Source organism: Ipomoea nil, unplaced genomic scaffold (assembly GCF_001879475.1).
Source record: "Ipomoea nil cultivar Tokyo-kokei standard unplaced genomic scaffold, Asagao_1.1 scaffold1509, whole genome shotgun sequence".
Taxonomy (NCBI): Eukaryota; Viridiplantae; Streptophyta; class Magnoliopsida; order Solanales; family Convolvulaceae; genus Ipomoea; species Ipomoea nil.
In genome coordinates, this window is record NW_017617937.1 from 1,038,734 (window position 1) to 1,061,256 (window position 22,523).

At 35.4% G+C, this 22,523-nt stretch overlaps 1 protein-coding gene across 2 annotated transcripts; it reads right to left on the minus strand.

Moving 5' to 3' along the window:
* Window positions 1-377: 377 nt before the first annotated feature.
* On the minus strand, window positions 378-21,478 carry LOC109189108. 2 transcript variants are annotated; one of them, XM_019339849.1, is made up of 36 exons: window positions 20,987-21,478; window positions 20,811-20,904; window positions 18,406-20,624; window positions 17,471-17,585; window positions 15,188-15,976; window positions 14,831-15,086; window positions 14,253-14,761; window positions 13,534-13,660; window positions 13,323-13,447; window positions 12,173-12,831; window positions 11,939-12,056; window positions 11,736-11,852; window positions 11,500-11,594; window positions 11,050-11,198; window positions 10,687-10,742; window positions 10,379-10,592; window positions 9,044-9,460; window positions 8,694-8,971; window positions 8,537-8,622; window positions 8,381-8,467; window positions 7,969-8,227; window positions 7,451-7,879; window positions 7,260-7,356; window positions 5,890-6,209; window positions 5,075-5,200; window positions 4,780-4,947; window positions 4,077-4,205; window positions 3,884-3,973; window positions 3,686-3,792; window positions 2,680-2,828; window positions 2,225-2,307; window positions 2,053-2,148; window positions 1,732-1,854; window positions 1,402-1,485; window positions 996-1,139; window positions 378-776 (listed from the first exon to the last, which is right to left on the minus strand). In XM_019339849.1, the coding sequence occupies exons 1-36, from the start codon at window positions 21,265-21,267 to the stop codon at window positions 435-437; spliced, it is 9,537 nt and encodes a 3,178-aa protein (XP_019195394.1). In that variant the 5' UTR covers window positions 21,268-21,478; the 3' UTR covers window positions 378-434. The 2 variants fall into 2 exon arrangements, with proteins under 2 accessions (XP_019195394.1, XP_019195395.1); XM_019339850.1 differs by lacking the exons at window positions 17,471-17,585; window positions 18,406-20,624; window positions 20,811-20,904; window positions 20,987-21,478 and having other exon boundaries at window positions 15,188-15,746; window positions 15,833-16,245.
* Between the last annotated feature and the right edge of the window lie 1,045 nt (window positions 21,479-22,523).

Sequence of the window (22,523 nt, forward strand, 5' to 3'; positions counted from 1 at the left end):
AAATCACTGTAAAATCATATCTATAGGTGTTTGACGATGAAAATAATGGGGCAGACGGGCAGAAACTAGACAGATCTATGGGATTTATAGTTTCGACCATTGACAAACTCTTCTTTTCCTCTTAATATGATTTTTCTTTTGTTTAAATATTGAAGATCTTTCCATGGGATGACGATTTTGCCCCTAAAATATAAAATTCGGAAATATTTTACCGTCAATTTGGCTGGAAGGACCAAAACTGATAAAAATAACAAAGTTAGGCACCAAAATTGAAAAAATTTAAAGTTGTGCACCAAAAGTGATACGAACTCAAAAGTCGTGGGACCAAAAGTGAAATTAATTCTTTCAAGAATACTTCAAAGTTAATTCTTCCCTCCTAGAAGCAAATTATTTTTATTTACTTTTTTGGTACACATGGCTAACTACAAAGAGCTTCATTCCTTTTCATTTTTGTCAAGAAAGCTTAGTAGAAATCCACTTACAATCCTTCTTGCTATGGGGTTTGGTATCCGTCGACACAAGCGCCCATCAATATATGCAACTATTCCTGAAATCACAAAATTCCCAATGCCCCATCTCCATATGAACCCTCCTCCCTCGCTCTCCTTGCTACCAGATGCAGTGACAATAGCTGCTGTCTGGTCCTCCGTCTCCGGTTTTCCCTTCCACTTCACATTAGCCATGACCTTATTAGCCTGTTTCCGCAGTGTCCGGATTGCAAAACTCACGAAAAGATGTTCACACAGAGTCAGCACTGTTGGTCCAATTCTCCATTCCTGTAATAAAATTGTACCCCATGTATATTAACAGGATAGGCTATGCATATTGACATGAGAAGTTCCATTTCTATTTGTGGTGAGATTTGGTAGTGTTAAGTGGAACAGGTCAAGGAATCAAGGACAATTGTGTGTAACCAAGTATATTTGCAGACATGAAGAAATCAAGAATCTATGTTAATCGGGAGATAACCTAACTACTGGACAGGCAGTACTTACGCTTTCCCCTCTTATATGACGTAGAGGATGAGAAGGTTCTGAAGGACCTCCCTTCAACAATGCCTTGCTCACAAGAAACCCCTTTACACGCTCCATAATTTCATCTATAAGAGAACTATTTGGAGGCAGGTTCTTGAGGATGACCTGCAGACATACTAGCAAGTAAATACGTCTGCATCCAAGTGGGGAAATCCAGTGTTTGGCAAGGATATTATGTACTCTGTAGTGAACTTATGGCTGCTTTAATCAGCACACTCAATCCATTGTCAATGAAGAAAATTAAAATTAAAACTGCACACTATGTCAAGTATACTGAGTAGTAGTCTCCCGGATGATGAAATACAATTTTAAGTAGTATATAAATTGCAATTATTGCATAATAATCAGGACATGCCCAATAGAGTACCTGGTTTTCAATGACTCTCACTCTCAGATATTCTTGTTTGTATATTGTGTCTAACATGGCTTGCAGATAACCTTCAATGTATAGCTGCATTATTGCATAAATATTAAAAACAAATCTAGAGAGAGGTGTAGGGAAAGAACAATCAGTACAAAATGGAGATACTGATGAACTGGCAAAAGAAGAGAACTACTGGAGAAGAAACCTTTAAAACAGGGGAAAAAGTACAAAGTACATTAAAGCAATGTAACATTAATTAACCATTGTATTACCAAAGAATTCGATTAGAATTGATAACAAAGTACAAAATGATACTGAGAGTTCTTGGCTTACCTCATCAACCCCAGGACTTCGATCGAGTTTAATTTTTCGATCAGGACCCCCTTCCATAAAAGCAGTGCCCAATAATGAAGGTTCCATTGCCAATTTAAGTATTCCTTGGTGAAAACCAGTGACCTGTGTAATAAATCATGATTAATTTTAATTGTCTATCATCTCTTTTCCATCTCTGTGTTCCTTTGAAAAGTCAAAGGTAATAGTGCATTTTCCATTTTCAGTCTTAACTAGCCAGGAAACAAGTACAGAGTCAAATTTCGGAACTTCTATGACAAAGAAATTTAATGTTCTGCATACAATCAAACTGAAGGATTTTACCATTCCATTAAATCCACTTGCTTCTGCCCCTTTCAGAACCGAGTCTGATATTTCAGTGACAGCAGCAAATAGGATATTTGACCCCGCTGATTTAAACTGCAAATGAAGAATGACTTCATATCTTTGGAAACTAAAACACAGATGTCAGAAAATGTTGGAGTTTGTAACTTACAGTTTTCCCTAGATCACCAAAATAACGTTTTGTTCCAGAAAACCCTTTACCATGAGTAAACTTACTGATGAGTTTGAATGTACCTGTTAAAAGGCAAATTTTTATTTCTGAAGAAGCTAACAAATGCTCATCCACTTGTTAAAGCAGAAGATAAAGAGAATCGTATTATACTCTTCTTCTCTCTATTTTGCCTAAGGTTACAGCAAGAGAAGGGAGAAGGATTTTAGTAATCCAACTGGCATGGGTAGATTGCTCTAGTCATGCAAAAGTATCATAAATAGCCAGAATACACTTGGGCTATTAAAAGATAAAGCTTTCTGTAATCAGTAGCATGTAAAAATAGTTTATACGTTTTTATCAACATGAGGATGTTACTATCACATGGCAATGTTTTTCAACTTCCACACTAAGAATTAAGTAATGGCAGTCTGATAAGGAAGACTAGTGGGTTTTACCTATAGTAAGCCCAGGAAAATTGACAAAGCCACTTGAAGGATCAAAAAAGACATCAAGTGAGGAAGAAGCGAAGTCATCAAAGATAGAAGCAAAAGCTGGTGGAAGCAATGGGCTTCCCTTTGCAATATAGATTGCCCTCATGGCATACCTATAAGAATCAAGCAATTGCATCAGTTATATATATAGAACATAAGAGAAGGAAATAAACAGATGGGACTTGTTAAAGTATTAGCTAGCCCTGCAGTGGATGTTTAGTACAATAGTATTTTGGTCTTAGCCCATGTATAAAACTGTTCACAACATAGTCATTAATGTATATCAGGGTTTTCTTAATTATTCATCTTAATATGGTATCAAAGCCAGATTAGGTAGCATTAGCAAACCCTAGTTCCTCTTTCATCATGTTCTGTTGCATTGGTATTGTTTATAGTTCTGTATGTAATTACTTCCCATGACAGTAGTGCCTCGAAGGGAATCTCATCAACATTGGAAGTAGTGATTGAAAGGAAGTTACTTGGTTCCTATGGTGTTGAAGCAAGTATTTTAAAGTTCTTTCAAGCTTCAACTTGTTAAATTAACATCACCAATGGAATAGAGTAAACAATATAAAGAAAATTTCTTCGATGCTTAAATCAGTTTCAGAGATTCTTGAAGTGTAAATTGAAGATGTACATTTATTTTGTGTGATTGGACAAATGAGATATGCTTATAACTAGTTGAGCATCATATGCTTCACACCTCCACCTTGAGGGGGAATGTAAAAATATTAGTCAGTCCCACATCAGATGCTTAGTAGTATTGTCTCCTTTCACCAAAGGGCATTAGCCCAACCATATATATATATTAAGCTATTTACAACATAGTCATCAATATATGTTAGGGTTTTCTCTATCTTCTGTCTCAATAGGACTTAGCAAGAACACTCAAATGGTTTTCAATTAAAAACATCAATAACACGAAAAACAAAGCACAAAAGCAAAGTAGCAAACAACAAAATAGACTTACCAAGAATAATGTTGTGCACATTTAATTGACAATTCACGCAATGTTAACAGTACATGTGTAACCAGCACTCCGTTCAGTTCTACAGTCATATTCTTAACAACTGGCATCTGCAAAAGGGAGAAGGAGAGTGGATGATGTTATGATTAACACAAATGCAGAACCTAGATGTTATTTTGATAGCTGAAACAAATGCCAGACCTTAATCACACTATGAATTAAGGTCCTCAGTGTCTCCTGGGTAGAGCTGTAGCTAGCATAAGCTTCGCCTGGAAGAAAACTAGCAACAATCTTCAAAAACAAAAAAGTGAATGTAAGCAAAACTGCATTTTGTTGTTCTTTAGAGGCAAGAATGGGAGGCAGGTTCACGGTAAAAATAAATAGGTCCTTAAACCTTTATAGGGTGGATCTCAAAGTGATCAAAGTAATACTGTTGACTTGGAGCATTTGAATCACTAAGGGATGATCTCCAGAAAGGGACAATTTTCATTAATGTCTCCTCATCAAGTTTGAAATCAAGTGGCTGCAGAAGATAATAAAGTTAATGAGCAGAGGATAAAGGGATTATATGTACTACAGTTTGTGCTGAGATCATTAGGTTACACACTTCGATTTCTCTAGTGGTGACCAGTTTAAATCCTGATCGTTCTGTTTTTCTTTTGTTTTTATGTGGGTTTGTTTGTTTTTGTATTTTTTTTTTTTCAATTCATCATTGCAATATATGGGCTAGGGGAATTTTATCCTTGGCCTCCTCTAAGTACCAAGGTGATGCTTTAGATTAACGTCACAGTGAGCTAATACATCTGCCTTGAAGTAACATTGCAGCACATTACTATGCTCTTTTTGTAGTTAATTATGCTTCAAGAGGACTACATGACAGACATAAACCTAGAAACCTACAAAATTGTACCTACAAGACATAGTGACATACAATAATGCTAGTAAAGACTTGAACTAAACAACCAGTTGTAACCCTGATGACTGCTCACTTATCAACATAAGCCCATGCAATATCGTTATCAAAATCATCTCTTTACTGCATAGCCACAGTTTGTAGATACATAAATAAGTAATGAGCATGTACTACCATGCATTACCTGCAGAACAATGGATAAGTACTTGACTTGTTTAACTTTGGAATTGGATGAAACTAGAACAAGTTCCATTCGTAGTACACTGTCACTTTTGCTGCAATCTTCTAGCTGATTCCTACGAAGCATTGCTGCAAAAGGAGCTCCAGCCCACTTCTGATCCACACTTAGTGCCTGAATCATGATTATTATCAAGGCATTAGAGAACCAAGTAAACTGTGCTCTAGCAAAACAAGCAGATTCAAGGACAGATCAGAGGTATTTAATGGAATTCGTCTTCAAAAATAGAGAAAGAACTTACCTGTATACTGAGCTGATTTAACTTATGCTTGTCAGTAAACACAGAGTACAAACTGATGCTTTCAAGCCTTGCAACAAGAATAGGGGTGTAGATTGATGGTTCACCCAAGTCAACATCACTTATCTCCTTTGGTACATTATAATTGGATACAAATATCAGGTAAACATAATGAATATCAAAGAAGCAATTAGAAAATAATAGTAGGAAATATGACTTTTTATGAAAATATATATTTAAAACTAAATACTGAGGATGAACTAGAGATGACAACTAGTTCCTTTTCCATTACTATCTTTGAAATCATAAGCATTAAGCAACATTGTGGATTCATATCTTCAGATTCACATATGTTAATCATTCACAACCAATAGGTAACTATCTTAGGAGTCTTCTCTAATCATACCACTTCCAAGTGATCCCATTCCAAACATCTTTTCTCTTCTGTACAATAAGCTTTCCCCAAGACATTTCAAACTTGATCACTTTCTGTTATCAATATCATACATTTTTTTACTTCTCCCAAGCACATGACAATGCTAAGAGGCTGTAGGGTATTTATGTATGATTCACAGTATCCCTTCATCACCCCTGTGGAGAGGGGTCTTGGGGTTCCTAACTTCTATCCGCTCCTATTACTACTACAAACATAACTATCAAACACCAATCCACACTGTACAGAGATTTATTTAATTATTATATATTTATTTTAGGCAAATAAAAAAAATGAAACAGTTACCAAAAAAATGAAACTGACTCTTACAATTACTGGTGGTGTTTTTTGCAGTGGGAAAGGCCACACACAAGCATAGACTAACCTGTTTTGCACACTCAAGTAATTGAATTGCCAAAGATGATATGATTAGCTGCATCTTTGTTTTAGAATGGAATGAAGTATCCCCTTTGCGTCTATCAGCAAACTGACAAATTCTCAAAACTCGAGTCAAGCCATCCGTATATACTTCATAACCTAATTTTACCATTTCCGTGCCACTGGATTTTCCATAGCTGCTTTTTTTATTTTCAGGCTGATTCTCTATTGGTAAATGGAACCCTAACCCTCTCTGTTGCTTGATCCTGTAAAATTTTTTCCATTCACGCACCTTATCCAAGCTTATTTCACGCAATAGGTGCACATCTGCAATAGGAAAGAGAAGACAGAATGCAATCTAACTCTCTAATACAGGTATAATGGGCCAGTAAATCCAGCACATGATGAATTGGAATCAAGTGAATTACTAAAATTTCTAACAGGGGAATGCCATTTTACCAATCAATAGAGAAACTTAGAAATATCATGCAACACCGCAAGTTTCATCTACCAAGAGGCATTAGTGTCAAGCACTTTTTCCCAATGGTTGATGCATAATAACCTTAAGTATATATACAGACATACAGGACTTTTATAGCTGTGCATGTCATCCCTGTACTCCTGGATGTAGGAAGATGTAGCAATTTACTTGGATAGATTAAAACCACCAAGTTCCTATATCCATGAAACATGTACAGAGTAATAAATAATTAAACCAACTAAAAGCTACCTGAAATCCATATTTCATCACCCCCAAAATCCTAACCAGTATTTGTTTAAGATAACCCAAAATTGCAAATAACTGAACCAAAAATTAGTTTAGTTCCATCCTATCCGAATTTTTGCATAGCTGCAATACTTTTTAGTATGGAGTATCATTTTTGCTACATATAAAATCGATATCCAAAGTAAATAAAGGATTTCTTTACGTTAATACCACTTTTAGTCCTTGACAATTACTTTGACTAAATTTAGTGTGGAACTTTTCCAAATTGACCAACTGTACTTCAAAATGTCCTCACTATGTACACTCCACCCTTCTATATGCGAGGGCATTTTGTGCTGCATTTTGTTGATTTCAAAAAGTCATATAAATCTGGTTAAATTGATGAACAAAAGTGGAATTAACTCAATTGCTTTATAAGGTCAATGTAGCAGGAAAATCAATCTCTTAGCCTCACTCTCCAACTTAGAGGGAACTTTGGCTATCCAAATATTGAAAGGAATGAAAATAAATTATACTTCATATTACTAAGTTGCAGAAGAGAATTTATTTTCATTCCCATTCACTGAATTTGAGAAATAAAAGAATTAGGTGGGAAGTATATATCTAAAATGTATTTTCCGAAGCCATAATTTCAAGGGAGCAATTATTACCACCAATTTGGACAATTAGCTTGTGAGGAAGAGTCAAGTCATCCCAAACATAATTAATGCTACTTCCAGATCCCAAAACCTCTGGCTCTAGTGAATCCTGAAAATTATCCAGAACAGTTTTAGCACACAAATTAAAATATGAATATAGAACATGATACATTATATTGTAGCTAATGAATTTGATTTTCAACCTTTTGATAATATGTGACAGCAGTATCATGCAAGCAGTTCTCAATCCGATAAGGCAGGTCTATGTTTGGAGGCTGGTAAAAGTGTAAAACAAGGCTAGAACCTTCTTCAACCACATAGACAGAAGCGAATTCATGTTTATTGGAGTTACAAAATGTTGCTTGATCTGATTTACTAGAATGAAATTCTGAGGATCTTCTGAATTTAAGGAAAAACCGACCCAGTGAAGCAATACATACTGGTCCTGACCAACTCAATCCAGACTCATTCAGTCGAAACTGAATAAATAACAAATCTTCTTGAGATTTTTGGTGTTTTATGAGAAAATTCTCAAAAACAGTAGTCTCCCTCTTCTTCTGCATCCCCTTTCTCAATGTTAAGGCTATTCTCTCTTTACTGTTGAGAGTAATGATTGTTTCTGTGCCATCCTCCTAAAAAGATACCGTTATAGAAAAAGTCAGAAATTCTTCCATAGCAGTTCAAAAATGACAACTGCAATTTTAAACCGTAAAAAACAAACCTCCAAATAACACTGACGGACATAGATAACTTCCTTTGATTCGTTCACCACAACATACCGTGGGTTTATGGATATCATTTGAGCTGGGACTTCTTGACTAATATATGGCCTTAAAGAAACTCCCAACTTTGTTATATGCTTAAAACCAGATTTTCCCTCTAGTTCAATGTCCACCTCTGTAAGGCCTGATAGAGCATCCAAATCCAATAGTCCATGAGATGCATTTTCATCTGTCAATGTAAGACGCACCTTGTGGCATCTGGGTAATCCAAGAAAAGAAAATAAATAAAGTGAGACTAAAGGAATGCAATACAAAACAACTGGGAACCTATGCATATTTTGTATGATGAAATATCAAGAACTCATACAGAAAAGGAAATTAAAACTGGACAGTGAAGGTGAAACCATTTACTTCATGAACCAGGATCTAGTTGATTTAGGAGAAAGATACGATCCAAGTTCTGGAGAAACTTCGTAACCAAGCTTTTGGATAACATCCCTGCATAAAGTACTGATATTAGGATAAGCAAAACAAATTTCCTATTAATATTTTTAATCAAATTATTACCTAGACATAGGCTTCTGATTTACTGGAAAGCAGAACAAAGGAAAAGCTGTATCATTCTCCAGAGTATATGAGGTAAAGATGGTAGCCTGCAAGCACATAAATGATTTAGCACTTGTGGATTGAGGACTCGTGATCAATCTAATTTCAGGATGTCTACCTCTAATATTCCCCTGTGTCCTCGAGACAACCTTAGCAATGCAAAATACTTTCCACTACAAAAGTCCAATTCAATGTCTAAATGTCGGATACTACTTTTCTGTTTCTGTAACCTTTTAGCCCAATCAGAACTATCCACTGGCTTACAACTTGAACCAAAAGCAGTTAAAGTGACATTAAAATATTTAAATGCAGGGTCAGCATATAATTTAACACAGGACCCAGAAGGGATAGTTGCCTTATTCCATATACAGTCACTGTCCACAGTAGAATGAGGATCTGCACCAAGTTGACCTCATATAATTAAAATCAGTCAACCAAAACTGAAATCCAAATACAATTTGCTAATACCTGTCTCATTCAAAGTCACATGAATCTCTGTATGTAATAAATTGGAGACACAAACAGTAGGAAGAAGAAATATTTCTTTCTGCTCTTGCAATGAAATTGAAGAACTCTTATCTACATGTACATATCCAAAGGTATCTGGGTGTGCAAGAGGTACATCCTTCCCAATGCTGTGAATCAAGAAGTGGATCTTAGCAGTTCGTCCATCTTCCAACTTTATATCACAATAGGCAGTATCAAAGGAGTGTTTCAGTGAATCAACAGAAAATGCCTTCCGGACTTGGTAAGTTAATTTATCAAATATCCCAGATAGATGGACAGGCTTCCTCCCTTTGAGATCACTTGACCAGTGCACTGACAAAATTTTACTGTTGGTTATCTCATCAATGATGCTCGGTCTAAAAGATAATAAGAAATTACCTGTAAACCAAAAGGCTTAATTAGAGGTCACATTGAATGGAGTATGTGCATGCCAAAGATTGGTCAGGAGAACTTTAAGTTCAAAAGAGGCATCCATATCTTTGGCATTGAAGGTTCTAGACATTAGTGCCCAGCAGCAGTAGGTTAAGCAATTCAAGTAATTGGTTATGAAAGTATTTTGTCAAAATTTAAAAGCTAATAATGATCAAACATGTGAATCATCAGTGAATGTTCCACATTCACATCCAAAGTTTTTCTACATTTATAAATACATATAGTTATTGCATTTAGTTCTCTTTCTCCAACTAATTTTGGTTGTGTTATAGAATATATAAGTAATATGGAATTTATATATATTAGGCAGGCTGAAGATTTAGGGTTTTGAGTAGGTAGTCATATGGAAACTTGTTTCCCTATTAGAAGCCTTCTAGCATGTATTTATAGGGCTGTGTATTCTCTTTTCTAATATACAATATACAACTTATTCAGAAACTCTCTTTACTTTGGTAACAGGTTGCATGAGCATTCCAATCTATTTAATTACAATTGGTGAGAGAACCTTGGTGATACATGCACTCATTATACCATGGATGGTGCACAAGAACTTCCCACATATTAATCATATGATTTTTTAAGGTAGCAGAGGAAGATACGTAATGCCCCAGCCCCAAACATTTGCTAACTGAAAAAAACTAATGTTATCTTTCAAGGCCTGAGAAACTGGGGGGAAGAAAACAACATATGCCCAGCCCCAAACATTTGCAAACTGAAAAAACTAATGATATCTTTCAAATGCCCAGCCCCAAACATTTGCAAACTGAAAAAACTAATGATATCTTTCAAGGACTGAGAAACTGAAAATAATTAAATAAATAAATAAATAAATAAAATTTCTGGAATATTAAGCTCCAAGCATACCAACACTCACGGACATTAATGCCTTTCTTTGTTCACCAGAGAGACTAGTGGCACCAAAAGTTGCCATAGAGTCATCAATTGTATCCCCAGCCTTCAAAACGACAGAAGCATACTCAGTTTCCTTTTGTTGACCACGTTGAAAACGAAGCTCCATATGGAAATCAGTCTCATTGTGTACTTGAAGCAATGGAGCAACCCGAACGGAGAAGCCATCCTTGAATTGCAAACAGAAATTTAGCATTTGTATGTTAACATAATAGTAGACAGTTCTATAGAGTCACCAGAAAGGGAGCAATTAGATGGGGTACCTCAGTTATAGGTGAAATTTCAACTACAAGAAATGGACCAGGGAAAGTTTTTGATTCTGAAATCAATCAATGAGAGATAAAGTAAACAACCGAACATGTTCCAGGAAAAATAATATATGAATTTATACATCCAGCGTTGCATCCTAGCTTTTCTGACAGAAGTTAAAATCTCAAGTATGCCCAACTTATAAGACCTGCCCAATTCAACCCCTCTTAATTTGCATAAATAAAAGATAACAAAAGGCATCAGTGCAACTGCCTCCAGCCTCCCTAGAAACAAATAACACCCCTGGAAAACTTAGAGACACCCAAGTATAAAAAAAAGCCTTGATTTTGCATCCTGCTGAAAGAGGATAAGCTCACCTTGCAATGATTCTATACGTGTTCTGCAAGCAAACGCTTGGGCTTCCAAGAGTGACAGATGAATTAAAGAAGTAGAAAGGGTCCTCTTCTCTGTAAGTTGGATTGAAAAGAAGGATGCATCTGAGGGTTGATTTGTTAAAGCCAAATGCCTGAGATCCATATTATTTAGCAAAAGAAAGTCATATTTTAACATCTTTAGATATAAAGACAAGAATTCCAAGCTAGATTAATTTAGTTAGAGGTTGATTCATCAAATTAACAGGTGGATTAAGAACTATATTACTCCATAAAACATTTTTTCCCCTTAAAGCTCATTTCTATTTCAATAGGGCTGCTAGAACAACATGGATGATATAATCTCATTATTTTAAGTAAGCTAGACCCTGCCCCACACAATCCCAGTAGTTGTTACTGGGCCAATAATAAGGTAGGTTCAGTAGATTAAAGCACCTTAAGAATATGATATTAGACTGTCTTCCAGCAACTGAAACCTCTTGATTATCATAGAAATTACAGACAAGGGTCAAGCTTGACTTGTTTTCAATCTGCAATTTGGAGACTATCAATAATACCACCACTGTAGTGGGGAGTGCATAATACCGAGAATGATACATTTGGTCCTCTACAAAGAGTTTCTTATTAAGAATATACATTAACCAAAAAGATTCAGATATGGTATGGCAAACCTTGCAGCAGTTGGCCAAAATGCTGGAGCTTCTCACTGCATAAGGCCCAGCCAAGTTTAACTGTCCAATGACAAAGAGTGCGATATCTAGTGAAAGCTCACTTATTGATAAATTGAACTGCAAATACCATGACATGAAAGTTAGAGCATCAAGCAACTAATAGATACTCAAATAAATAGAAATTAGGATACATAATAACAGACCTCTCCAATTCTCGCATAGAAATGACCAGGCACCTGATACGAAACATGTTCCAAGTCCTTGGAGAGGAGTCTATAACGATAGAAAAGGAAAACCTCAAGTGGATGCATAAGTTCTCTCCTACATGAATTCAAAAATAAAATATGCATTTAAGCATACAAGGGTATCAGAAGTTGAAAAACTGTTTTGGTTTTTCCTGATATTTCTTGAATAAATAATATTCAATAAATGCTCACCATAAGTTTTTCTTGGCATCAAAGAAATACAGGAGAGCTTGTAACCTGCTTATAACCCGAATTTTAATGTTTGACACCTGAACCACAATTTCAGTAGCACCAATAGATCCCTGGAGGAGTGGGAACTTTTCCTTGGTATCTGAAAGTTCATGCACAATGGTCCATGAAATATTGTCTGTTGTAATAGTTATACCCAAAGTGTTCCCATTTTTCCTTAAATCTGCTCCCTCTTCTAAATGTAAATCACGTTGGCTACCTGTTTGAGATTCCTCTACTAAACAGCTATTAGGCAAAAGATTATTAGCAGCTGGAAAATGATTATGAAATACTTTCCACTTAAATGGGTTTCCAGGCTTGATGACAAATTCCAGGACTCCATTGACAAAAGCAGCAGCAAGGTCATTTTTCTTGTTCACAAGTTGAAATGTATGTTTAGCTGGAGGGTCATATTCAGCATCTCTCTCAAAACCTTTTGATTCGCAAGGGATGGCACTCCAAAGTGTACATGCACCATGATCAGAGTTGGTAATGTCAACAAAATCAGATCTTGGCCGGCAACTTAATCTCAATGATTCCCCAGTTTCATCCTTAGCATACAATGAAATCAATGAGAAATAAGGAATTTGAGACCTCCACCTCCTTGAATTATGATACTTCACCTGAGTAAGTAAATGGATTAAGAAGACCTTAGAAAGAATGATATTAATGTCTCAAGAAAGGAGCTCAAGGAAAATATGACCACTACTTTATAGAAAGGAAAAATGCCTTTTTTTTTCTGATGATCAAATTTGCAACTGGAATAATAAATTGAATTGGAGAAGGATCATCCCAAATGTTAAATATCAATCCAATACATTTGCTGCCTAATGCACTGTAAATGTTATGAGAGAAAAACCATGCAGTTTTATATCAAGTCTGTGGATAGATTTAAAGGAAAATATACCAATTACAAAACCTCATTAAATCCTTCCCTTGCACTGTTCTACCTCATTAATAGGAACCAGCTGCTGATGGGATTTGCTAATAGGAGCTAATCATATCCATGTTATGTTTCAAAAATAAACTAGTCATATAGTGCTCAAATTCAACAACAAATAGCATTTATTATGGCATACTATTGAATAAGATACAGAATGATAAGACTTCTTACCCTGAAGAGAGCCCTCTCGCCTGCAAGCGTGTAATGTAGTTCACCAACCAAAGCATAACCACTTTCAGCCCTATCAACTGCAATAAACATATGTTGACACACATCTTCTATAGCAACAATAGCTCCTGCTCAGATTTCAATATCTCTAAAGTCAAATATCCTTGAATTTCGTTAAATTAACAAAATGCCCACAATTAATAAAGACAATTACCATCAGGAACACTGTGATTCATACTTCCGGCAGATTCCTGGCTACTAGACCAGTGCCTTTGTTCCACACCCTTACTAGTATCATTGCTATAGAGCGCAGATATAGATTCACCAGCAAAAAGTATCATCTAAATAATCCCAGCAAGTTAACTAGGTGAGACAAGAGAAGAGGAACAATTTCAAGCTCCGGTACAACTAAAGCATGAACTACATAATCAACTCAAAAGCACATAGAAAGAAATATTATCATGAAACTGCATATCTGCTTCACTATTTCTAAATATTTCTCACATTTATTAGGCATGTTATAAACTAAAAAATCAAATTCAAAAGCACACCATGAAATATATTATCAAGATATCCAGCACATTTAGATACAATAGATCTGAATGCTTCTCCAACTAATTAGAACAAGTTCAGAATATATTTTAAAAAAAAGGTTTGAAGCTTTAATTATGTTTATTTTGGAAAGGTTCAGAAAAGTGGCTTGTTTTCATTTTTTAACTGGTAAGGTTGAAAACTGACAAGTAGACTCTTTAAGGCGCGTCCTTAAAATCACCCATTAGCAATGCATAATGATGCATTCTTAGGATATTATGGCTATGCTCACACAACAGCAACAACAACAACAACAACAACAACAAAAAGAGGCACTTGCCATTTGCAACTTTTGCCACAAAATATTGTAATGGAATAATTGCAGCACATGATACTGCTCACCTGTATTTCGGGAAGAGAGAGAGTCATATCAAAACCTGAAAGAGAACCATTGCCAACCCAAAAATAGTCCGTCTGCTGCGAACTAACCCAATTTCTCTTTGCAAGACGCTCAGCTACTACTGAAGCAGTTAGGTTTCGCAATACATAATTTTGAGGAGATGCAAGCAAGTTTTGAGATCCGATATTATTCATACAAGATTTTCCTGAACCATCAACAAGATATTCCTTTTGAGGGACATGAGAGCTTGAGCTACTTGCATCATCAAGTGAGTGAACTTTATTCACATAGTTTGAAGAAACTGAAACATCACCATGTAAATATATGGAAGACGGATCTTTTGGTGTTACAGAAGAAAGTGAGAGAATATTGGTATCTCTGATTTTCTTTTTCATGTTCACATCAAAGGAACATGAAAGAATTGACAATTTCGAAATACTAAATGAAATTTTTGTTGGTGCTTCAAGGTTGAAGTGACTGGTAGCCTCAAGCAGAAGTTCCTGGAGCCTACCTGCAAAGGAGGTCAAAACTTCTCAAACATTTGGCTATAAAACTAAAGTAATAAGAGAAAAGATGATACCAGATTCATCTCTGCCCATCAATGCAAGAGAAATTTGTGAAATGTTTATACTCAATGCTTCCAATTGGTTCCAATTAACTAATTGATGGCACTGCAATTCTTGATTTGGTAGATCTATCATAGCATCCATATTTCCATCATGTTGTTCCCCGGATGATGTTGCAGCAGGCCAAAGATCTCTGAACTTGCAATGGTATAGAGAGAAGCATTGAATAAACATCATAAGTGCTGTTGTTTCGATAATAATGTAACCTCCCTGTTAAACATTAAAATTATCCATTTGAGAAAATTAATAGAAGCACAATAGGATTGAAGAAACTGCATATGATCTTAAAATTGTAAGAACATAATTGAAACCTGAGTCTGGCAAGAGATTCTTTGAAGTTTTCCACCAACAGAAAGAGATCCTTCAAGTTTGTTTGCTTTATGCCGTTGACCCAATAAATCTTTTACTGGGGATCCAGCTAAATAAACTTCGTCAAGAACAATAGTCATGTGTAAACAATCATCAGTATCTGCAATCAAGGGGGAATCTTCGGCCATTTGTGAAGTTTCACCACCAGATGTAGAAAGATCAGCTGCATTTCTCAAACTGGGGTGTGGCGTGGCATTCAAGCACAAAGAAAATGTACACTGAGAAAACGATGCTCCATATAAGCAATGCAAAGACTGGATAAGATTTTTAATTTCTAATTGATCAGAAACTTCAGCAATCTCCTTTGTTTGTCCAAGAATATCAGATTGAAACCCAGATAAATTGATGGAAAGATCCATTTTTTCTGTTTCAAATGAAAACATGATATCAGACTGCTTAACATATATGTGAATTCCATAGTCTAGCAAGGCTTCACTATCCAACATTTTGTTGATAACCGTGTAAGCATTCATCCTATCTGACTCTGTACGATGTCCTTTCCTGGAGTAATGAAGGATGATTTCAACTGATTTCAGCTCACAAATGTTCTGAATAATAATAAGACTTTTCATAAAAACAGGACCTGCCTGTGTCATTCTAGTCATCAACACTTCATGATTTCCAAGATTTGGAGACATTTCTTGCCTTGAAAACTCTTGATAACTTAGGCCAGTACCTAAACTGGGCAAATTGGAAACATGTAATGCTGCACAAAACAAACCATATGCTACCTGCCACAAAGAGATACTATGGTTGAAATCTGCACAACAGTCCAGACAATTTTACACAAAAGAGAGGGAACTTTTTTACTCTAAGTTCTAGAATAAACCAGACTTAGAGGTTGATCATTTTATTTGAGAACTAGATGCGGTATCCTAATCTGGCTGATAAAAGTACTTCTCATGGTAATTACCATATATGCAAAGGGCAGAGGGTTTACAGCAGTATTTTGATACAAGAAAGTTAATATGGCCTCACTGTGTGTCAATCCAACTGGAGGTAACATAACACAATTAATTCCATTCACCAGATTTTTCCAAAAAGGAAAGTACATGGCATTAAATCCTATTGCTGTGAGTCTGTGACATGTTATAGACCATTATACAATCAATATTGTGAAAACAAATTTCAATGTACAAACTTTAAGTACTTTAGGTGGCAAGAACAATAAATAAAAATTGAGAATATTAAGCATGAAGTATCTATTTAATAATAGGCCTAGTAATAGTAAAAAGCCAAACATATGTGAGCAATTGCATCTTTAGACAAATCTCTAAATTTTTGCAATTTATACAAACTTCTGATTTTTTTTGTCCTCAGTCTAGTGAATTTCTAATTTTGGTTAAAATTGACCTGAATCAACTTCATATCTACATTATGCTCAACCCTAGGATTTCTATAACTCTTTATTCTACCCCGCAATTTTTTGCCCCGAAAATTATCAAGTTCAATTTAGAAAATTTAGAAGAACATTCCATGAGAATACTTACAAAATATTCAAATTCTTAATAGTCATATTATATATATATATATATATATATATATATATAAGCGCACACACACATACATAAGCTGTATACTTTTTAAAATATATATAATAAAAAAATCAAAATAACTGGAAAATTTGTTGCATGGAAATTTGCCCATTCATAATATGGCAGCCATGTTAACCCAACAATAAAAGGTTTTAAGATACAAAAGAAATACTGGTCTAGCTCTTAGTTATTATTATTGTTGTTGTTGCTGTTGTTGTTGTTGTTGTTATTATGTATGCAATAAATTTTCTAGTTATTTTCAGTTTTTTATGGCTCATATATGATATGGTTGGTGAATATTGAGAATTTGACTATTTGGTAAATATTCTCATGATCATTTATTTATATATATTTTATAATTTCTATATTGAACTTGCAAATTTTCTGTAAAAAAATTCTTGGGGTAGAAACACAAAAGTAGAAAACAAGATTATTATGAAATTGGATCATTTCAATCCTGATTCCTGATCAAAATTGAGAATTGGATAAAATTACAAAAATAAAAATAAAAAGTTGTTAAATTGTAAATATTAAAAGGCTTGGTTAGAACTGGCTGCAAAATTTGGGATCCTGAATAATAGAACTCAGAGGGAAAAAAGTAGAAACAAAAAAAGAATAGACAAATCAATCTTATATAGAAAGAGAACCAAAAGTAACTAAAGTTCAAAATATTAAAGTGTCGAGAATCACCTTTACAAAAGCATCCAATTCATCCAAAAATAATAAAACAGCCAATCCACTAACCATCCAACTTAAAGAAATAAACCAAGCAACAACTGATGAGCCCAATGAATGGAGATCCTTCCTGCCATAACATAAAGTAATAGTCACTGTAAAAGCAAAGAAGTTCTATAACAAGTCTTTTGCAAAATTTTCAGAATGAAAATTAGCATTACTTCTCTGCTCCATTTACTTATTTTTCAAGGTCCAGTGTAAGCATTCTATTGCTATATAAAGAGAGGAGGGACTAATTTTACTTGCAAATTTCAAATAACCATCATCATAATTTATAAATGCAGTTAACATAAGAAAAGTACTACAAAAATTTGTAGATTGCAATAAGAAAAACTCCAAACTACAATTAAAATAGAACTAAAATTTGTAGATTGCAATAAGAAAAACTCCAAACTACAATTAAAATAGAACTAAACCCAATCTGGTCATGGACAGTAAATTAATAATTGTTCATGGAAAGTTTTTCCATCAGATGTATGTTCTAATGAGGAATCATGTCTTAACATTGATTTTCTGATCAATTATGATAAAGATTTATAGTTCCTCTTAAAAATATAATTTGTCATCCAAGAATCATAATGGTCAACACAGGATCCAGTTCACTTCCTAAAGAATTCACAGCTTTTTTTCATAACCCACTGGAACAGGACAGAAATATAAAGATAAATCATAAATGCATCTGTAAGTTGATATAAGAAAAAGACAAAGTATATCCCTAAATCTCTGGGATGCAACACACAACCAGGACTGGTGAGGAGAGTAATTAAACTTGGCAAGCAATCTAGTCTCACATAAAAATAGAATCATTGCTATGTAACTGATTTCTTGCATCTTGAGAAACATAATATTCATGACAGAAGACAGACCAAGAAAAATAATCAAATAAGTACCTTGAGGCTAACAATCTGAAGGTTACAGGAGTTAGCACAATAATTTGGCGACGTGGATTATCTGTTACATCAAGATAAACTTTCAACCCATTAAATTTTAGGTAAGCGTCAAATGAGATACATCCTTGGGGGCTGATTGTTTCATCATTTGACTTAGGAATGTCAACCTGATGAAGCTCCATTAGTGCAAGGCTCTTTGCTTTTGCATCAGTGACTGTGATGGATCCACTTGGAAAAGTGAAGTCAGATTCCAAATTTGGCAAAACAGCAAGTTCTATGTTGGCTGCTTCAATTCTAAGGTGAACCATATTGTTTCTAACCGCATGATACAGATTTGATATCTGACCATGAAGCCCCGGCTTTCCCAATGAAATTTGAATGTGAGGACCAGCAACTCTTATTCCCATTTGAATATGCTTCTGTGGAAGCAACCTTTGTGCTGCCACCGCCATTCCAGTTGAAAGTGATATGTATTTACTACTCCAGTCTATACATGGTGGGTCACCAAGAGATGTTGGAGCATGCAACACGGTATCTGTTCTCATGTTGCAACCAGTCCATGAAAGGGCATTCTTAATCTGCGAGGAAATTACAGCAACAGATACAATTGATGCATGTTCAATAACTAAGTTCAACCTTCCAGCCACCATACCACAACTTAAAGACCCAGAAATAAGATTCTTCTGGGTTTGATCGGTCAAAAAACTTTTAATCTCACAAACGAGAAATGGATTTTTGGAATCCTGGATTTCATTAGCTCCATTTTTTGGGCAACCTTTTCTCCACTTCAAGAGCATTTCTCCTATAATGAAGTCTAGAAAAGAAAAAGAACGGACACCAGTGTCATTAGCATGATAATCTGCATTCTCCACAGAGTCGATAATTTCTGCAGGCTCAACCCATAAAATAGGTGACAAGTTATGAACCTTCTTTTTCTGAGACCCTTTCAAGTGCCTAGTAGAATTTCTAGAACTATCTTCCATAAGAGATAATGGAACAACCTTCAAGGTTTCACAGCCAAAAGCAAAACATTTTTGTGTAATATTTTGAGAATATCTTAAGCAAAATACATCAATTGAAAGAGAAAACAAAAGCAACTCATGGTATGAGAGCCCAATATCTGAGAGCAGATTCCCACTAACAGAAGGGTCAACTTCAGTTTCTGGGGAAATTGAAATTGAGAGTTCTCCCACATCTAAGCCAATGTGGCGGTGTAGAAGAGAACAATCAGGAACATGTCCCAGATTTGTGTTGGAATTTGAATGCTTACTGGCAATGTTTCGAAAAAAGAGAAGACTTTTAATTGAGTGAAATAAGTGGCAAATGTACTTCCAAACAAAGTGGAGTGGTCTACAAATTTTCAAGGAAAGTGTCTTCAATTTTGACTGATGACAATATTCTTTAACCCTTTGGGCACCTAATGTAACTCTGTTACGTATTATTCGTCTTGCCAGTGCAATGGCCTCACTGGGTAGCTCTTCCTCAATTTGGCAAATTGTCTTCCACTGCTCCTTAACAGCTCTTGAGTGTGCTTTGTCCCCAATCATAAAAACAACTGATCTTCTTATTGCATCATCTGATGGATACCCAACCAACAAAAGCATATTCTCATAGGTCTGTATATAATGTATCCAGTTACAGATAATGCAAACAAACTTATGCAATAAAAACTTGTGCATTGAAGTTAAGGATCTAATTTTGTCCGCTGCTATATTCCACAGTTGCCTACCATTTCTGACACACTTGGCTTCTTTGGACAAGAAGACAAAAAGTAGAAGTATGGTAGAAACATGAAATGGAGATAGGGAAAATTTCACTGCTTCGACAGAAAAATCAAAGTCAAGAAAGAGAAGATTTTTAACTTTTATAGAAGCATGTAGGTTTGTTGAAGGAACAATGTTGCTCATGCAATCTTTTGTCTTCAATCTTATCTCGAAACTTTTAATTTCAAGATCAAAGTAGCTCTCTCTAGAGGGAAAGATAAGTGAACTGATGACCCCATTGAGGAAACAACACTGAACAGATTGACATCCCACACCAAGCTCCTCCATCCGAAATGAGAAGGAAAACAAATTATCCGGATGAGAAGGCTGCAAAATCACATGAACATCATGCACATTAAACCGACAATGCTGAAAAATGTGATCCAACAGAGAAGTTGTCCATTCTGGTGCTGTAATTTCTGCAATCCTTTCCATGGCAGCATGCAGAGAACTTCCCTGAAATTCACAAAGCTCGCAGAAATTATAGCTGGCTAAACAAAGTAAAGAAAATTGAAGTGTAAAAAATAAGAATTCAGTATCACACACTAATGCAAACTTAAATGCAGAAACGCGACTAAAGCAAAAAAAAAAAAAAAAAAAAATTATTCTACAAAGCATAAGACTACAATATGTGCAATGTACCTGCGGATCAAGCTCTGCGAGAAGCTTTGCCTTCTGCTCAATAGACGTGTCTCTCGGTTTTAGCCTGCGTTCCACACCTCCCTCCTCCTTTTCACTTCAAAACACAAATCCAAACTAATCACCAATTCATACGCAACGGATCCACAAGGAGATAGACAGACAGACAGAGAGCATACCACAGTGATAGAGTAATGTGAAGGCCGTGAATTTGGAAGGTGAACGCAGGGGCTGACCAGTTGGCTACATGAACGTCAAACTGTTCAATGATTACTTCTTTGAAACACATGCGAGAAGGATCCTCTAGTAACTGGTTCAAAGCGGAAGTGTTTAAGCTGAGGTTTCTGGCAACCCCGTGAGAGCGAAGAAGCCCTAGCTTGACTTCGAGCTGCGGTTCGTCCATCAGCCATGGCCGTAGCAGAGCAACAAGTCTCCGCTGAATCAAACCGGCGAATAACATGTTTTGATCTCTTTCACTCTCTTCTCTACGAGATTAACCGTGATTTCTCCATTTGCTAGCGAACTCTTCAGAACCGGAAAATATGTAAGTATGTAGTAATCAAATTATTGAAGGCGGGATATTTTGCTGGGAAAGTGTATATAAATTTGTATTTATATATAGCAGCACTTCCTTCAGATTTGTAAGACGAAATGATCAACTGATTGAGGGAAGGATGACGAAGGAAGACGAAAAGAATCTTTGACAGTTATCTCGAAACTACGATACGGCGTCGTGTTAAGCAAATCTGTCTTTCCTGAGTTCCTCAATCATTGAACAGTAACATTTTGAACCTCAAAAAAAAAAAAAAAAAAAAAAAAAAAAAAAAAGTCAAATAACCTCTAAACATTCCTCAATAAGTCAATTAGGCCTTTACACTTTCAAATGTTACAATTAAGCCCTTAAATATATTGTTTTAAAATATTGAACCCAAAAACTAATTGGTCACCTACAATTACAGGTCACTAAAGTTCCGGCAAACATCCGATAAGATTTTAGAAAAAAAAATCGACAAAACGGTTGCCGGTGTCATTTGGTTGCTTTCTCCTTCACCGGAGAAGGCAACTAGATCCGGTGAAGGAGAAGGATGCCTTCTCCGAAGACTGGAGGAGGCGACCCATCTGTTCGCCTTCTCTAGTCGCCGAAGAAGGCAACCAAACGACACCAACAATTGTTTCGCCGGTATTTTTTTGTCAAAATTTTATTGGAGGTTCGCTGAAATTCTAGTGACCTGTGATTGTAGGTCACCAACCAATTTTTATGCTTCAATGCTCTAAAATAATATGTTTAAGAGTTTAATTGTAACCTTTCAAAATTTAAGGGTCTAATTAACTTTTTGAGTAATGTTTAGGAGCCTATTTAACACTTTTAGGCAAATTATTGTGTGAACCATAATAAAAAAGTACATTATAATGTACATTCAGTATAAAAAAATGCATATCATCAGAATACAATATATATTATTTTACAATATACAAAATATGGTAAAATATGGTCCACAGAATAATCATTGACCATTTTATATGGAGTAACATTTTGAAGTAACTTGGGCTAAGCCCAATAGACCTCTTGTGTTAGTTGGACCCAAACCCATACATAAATAGAAATCAATAGAAACAAGTTTTGGGCAATTTATATCCTACACCACGGTGCGCGTTGCACTATGCGCCCAGATGCAAAATGATGTCATTTTAATTTTTTTTTTTTTGTTGAAATTT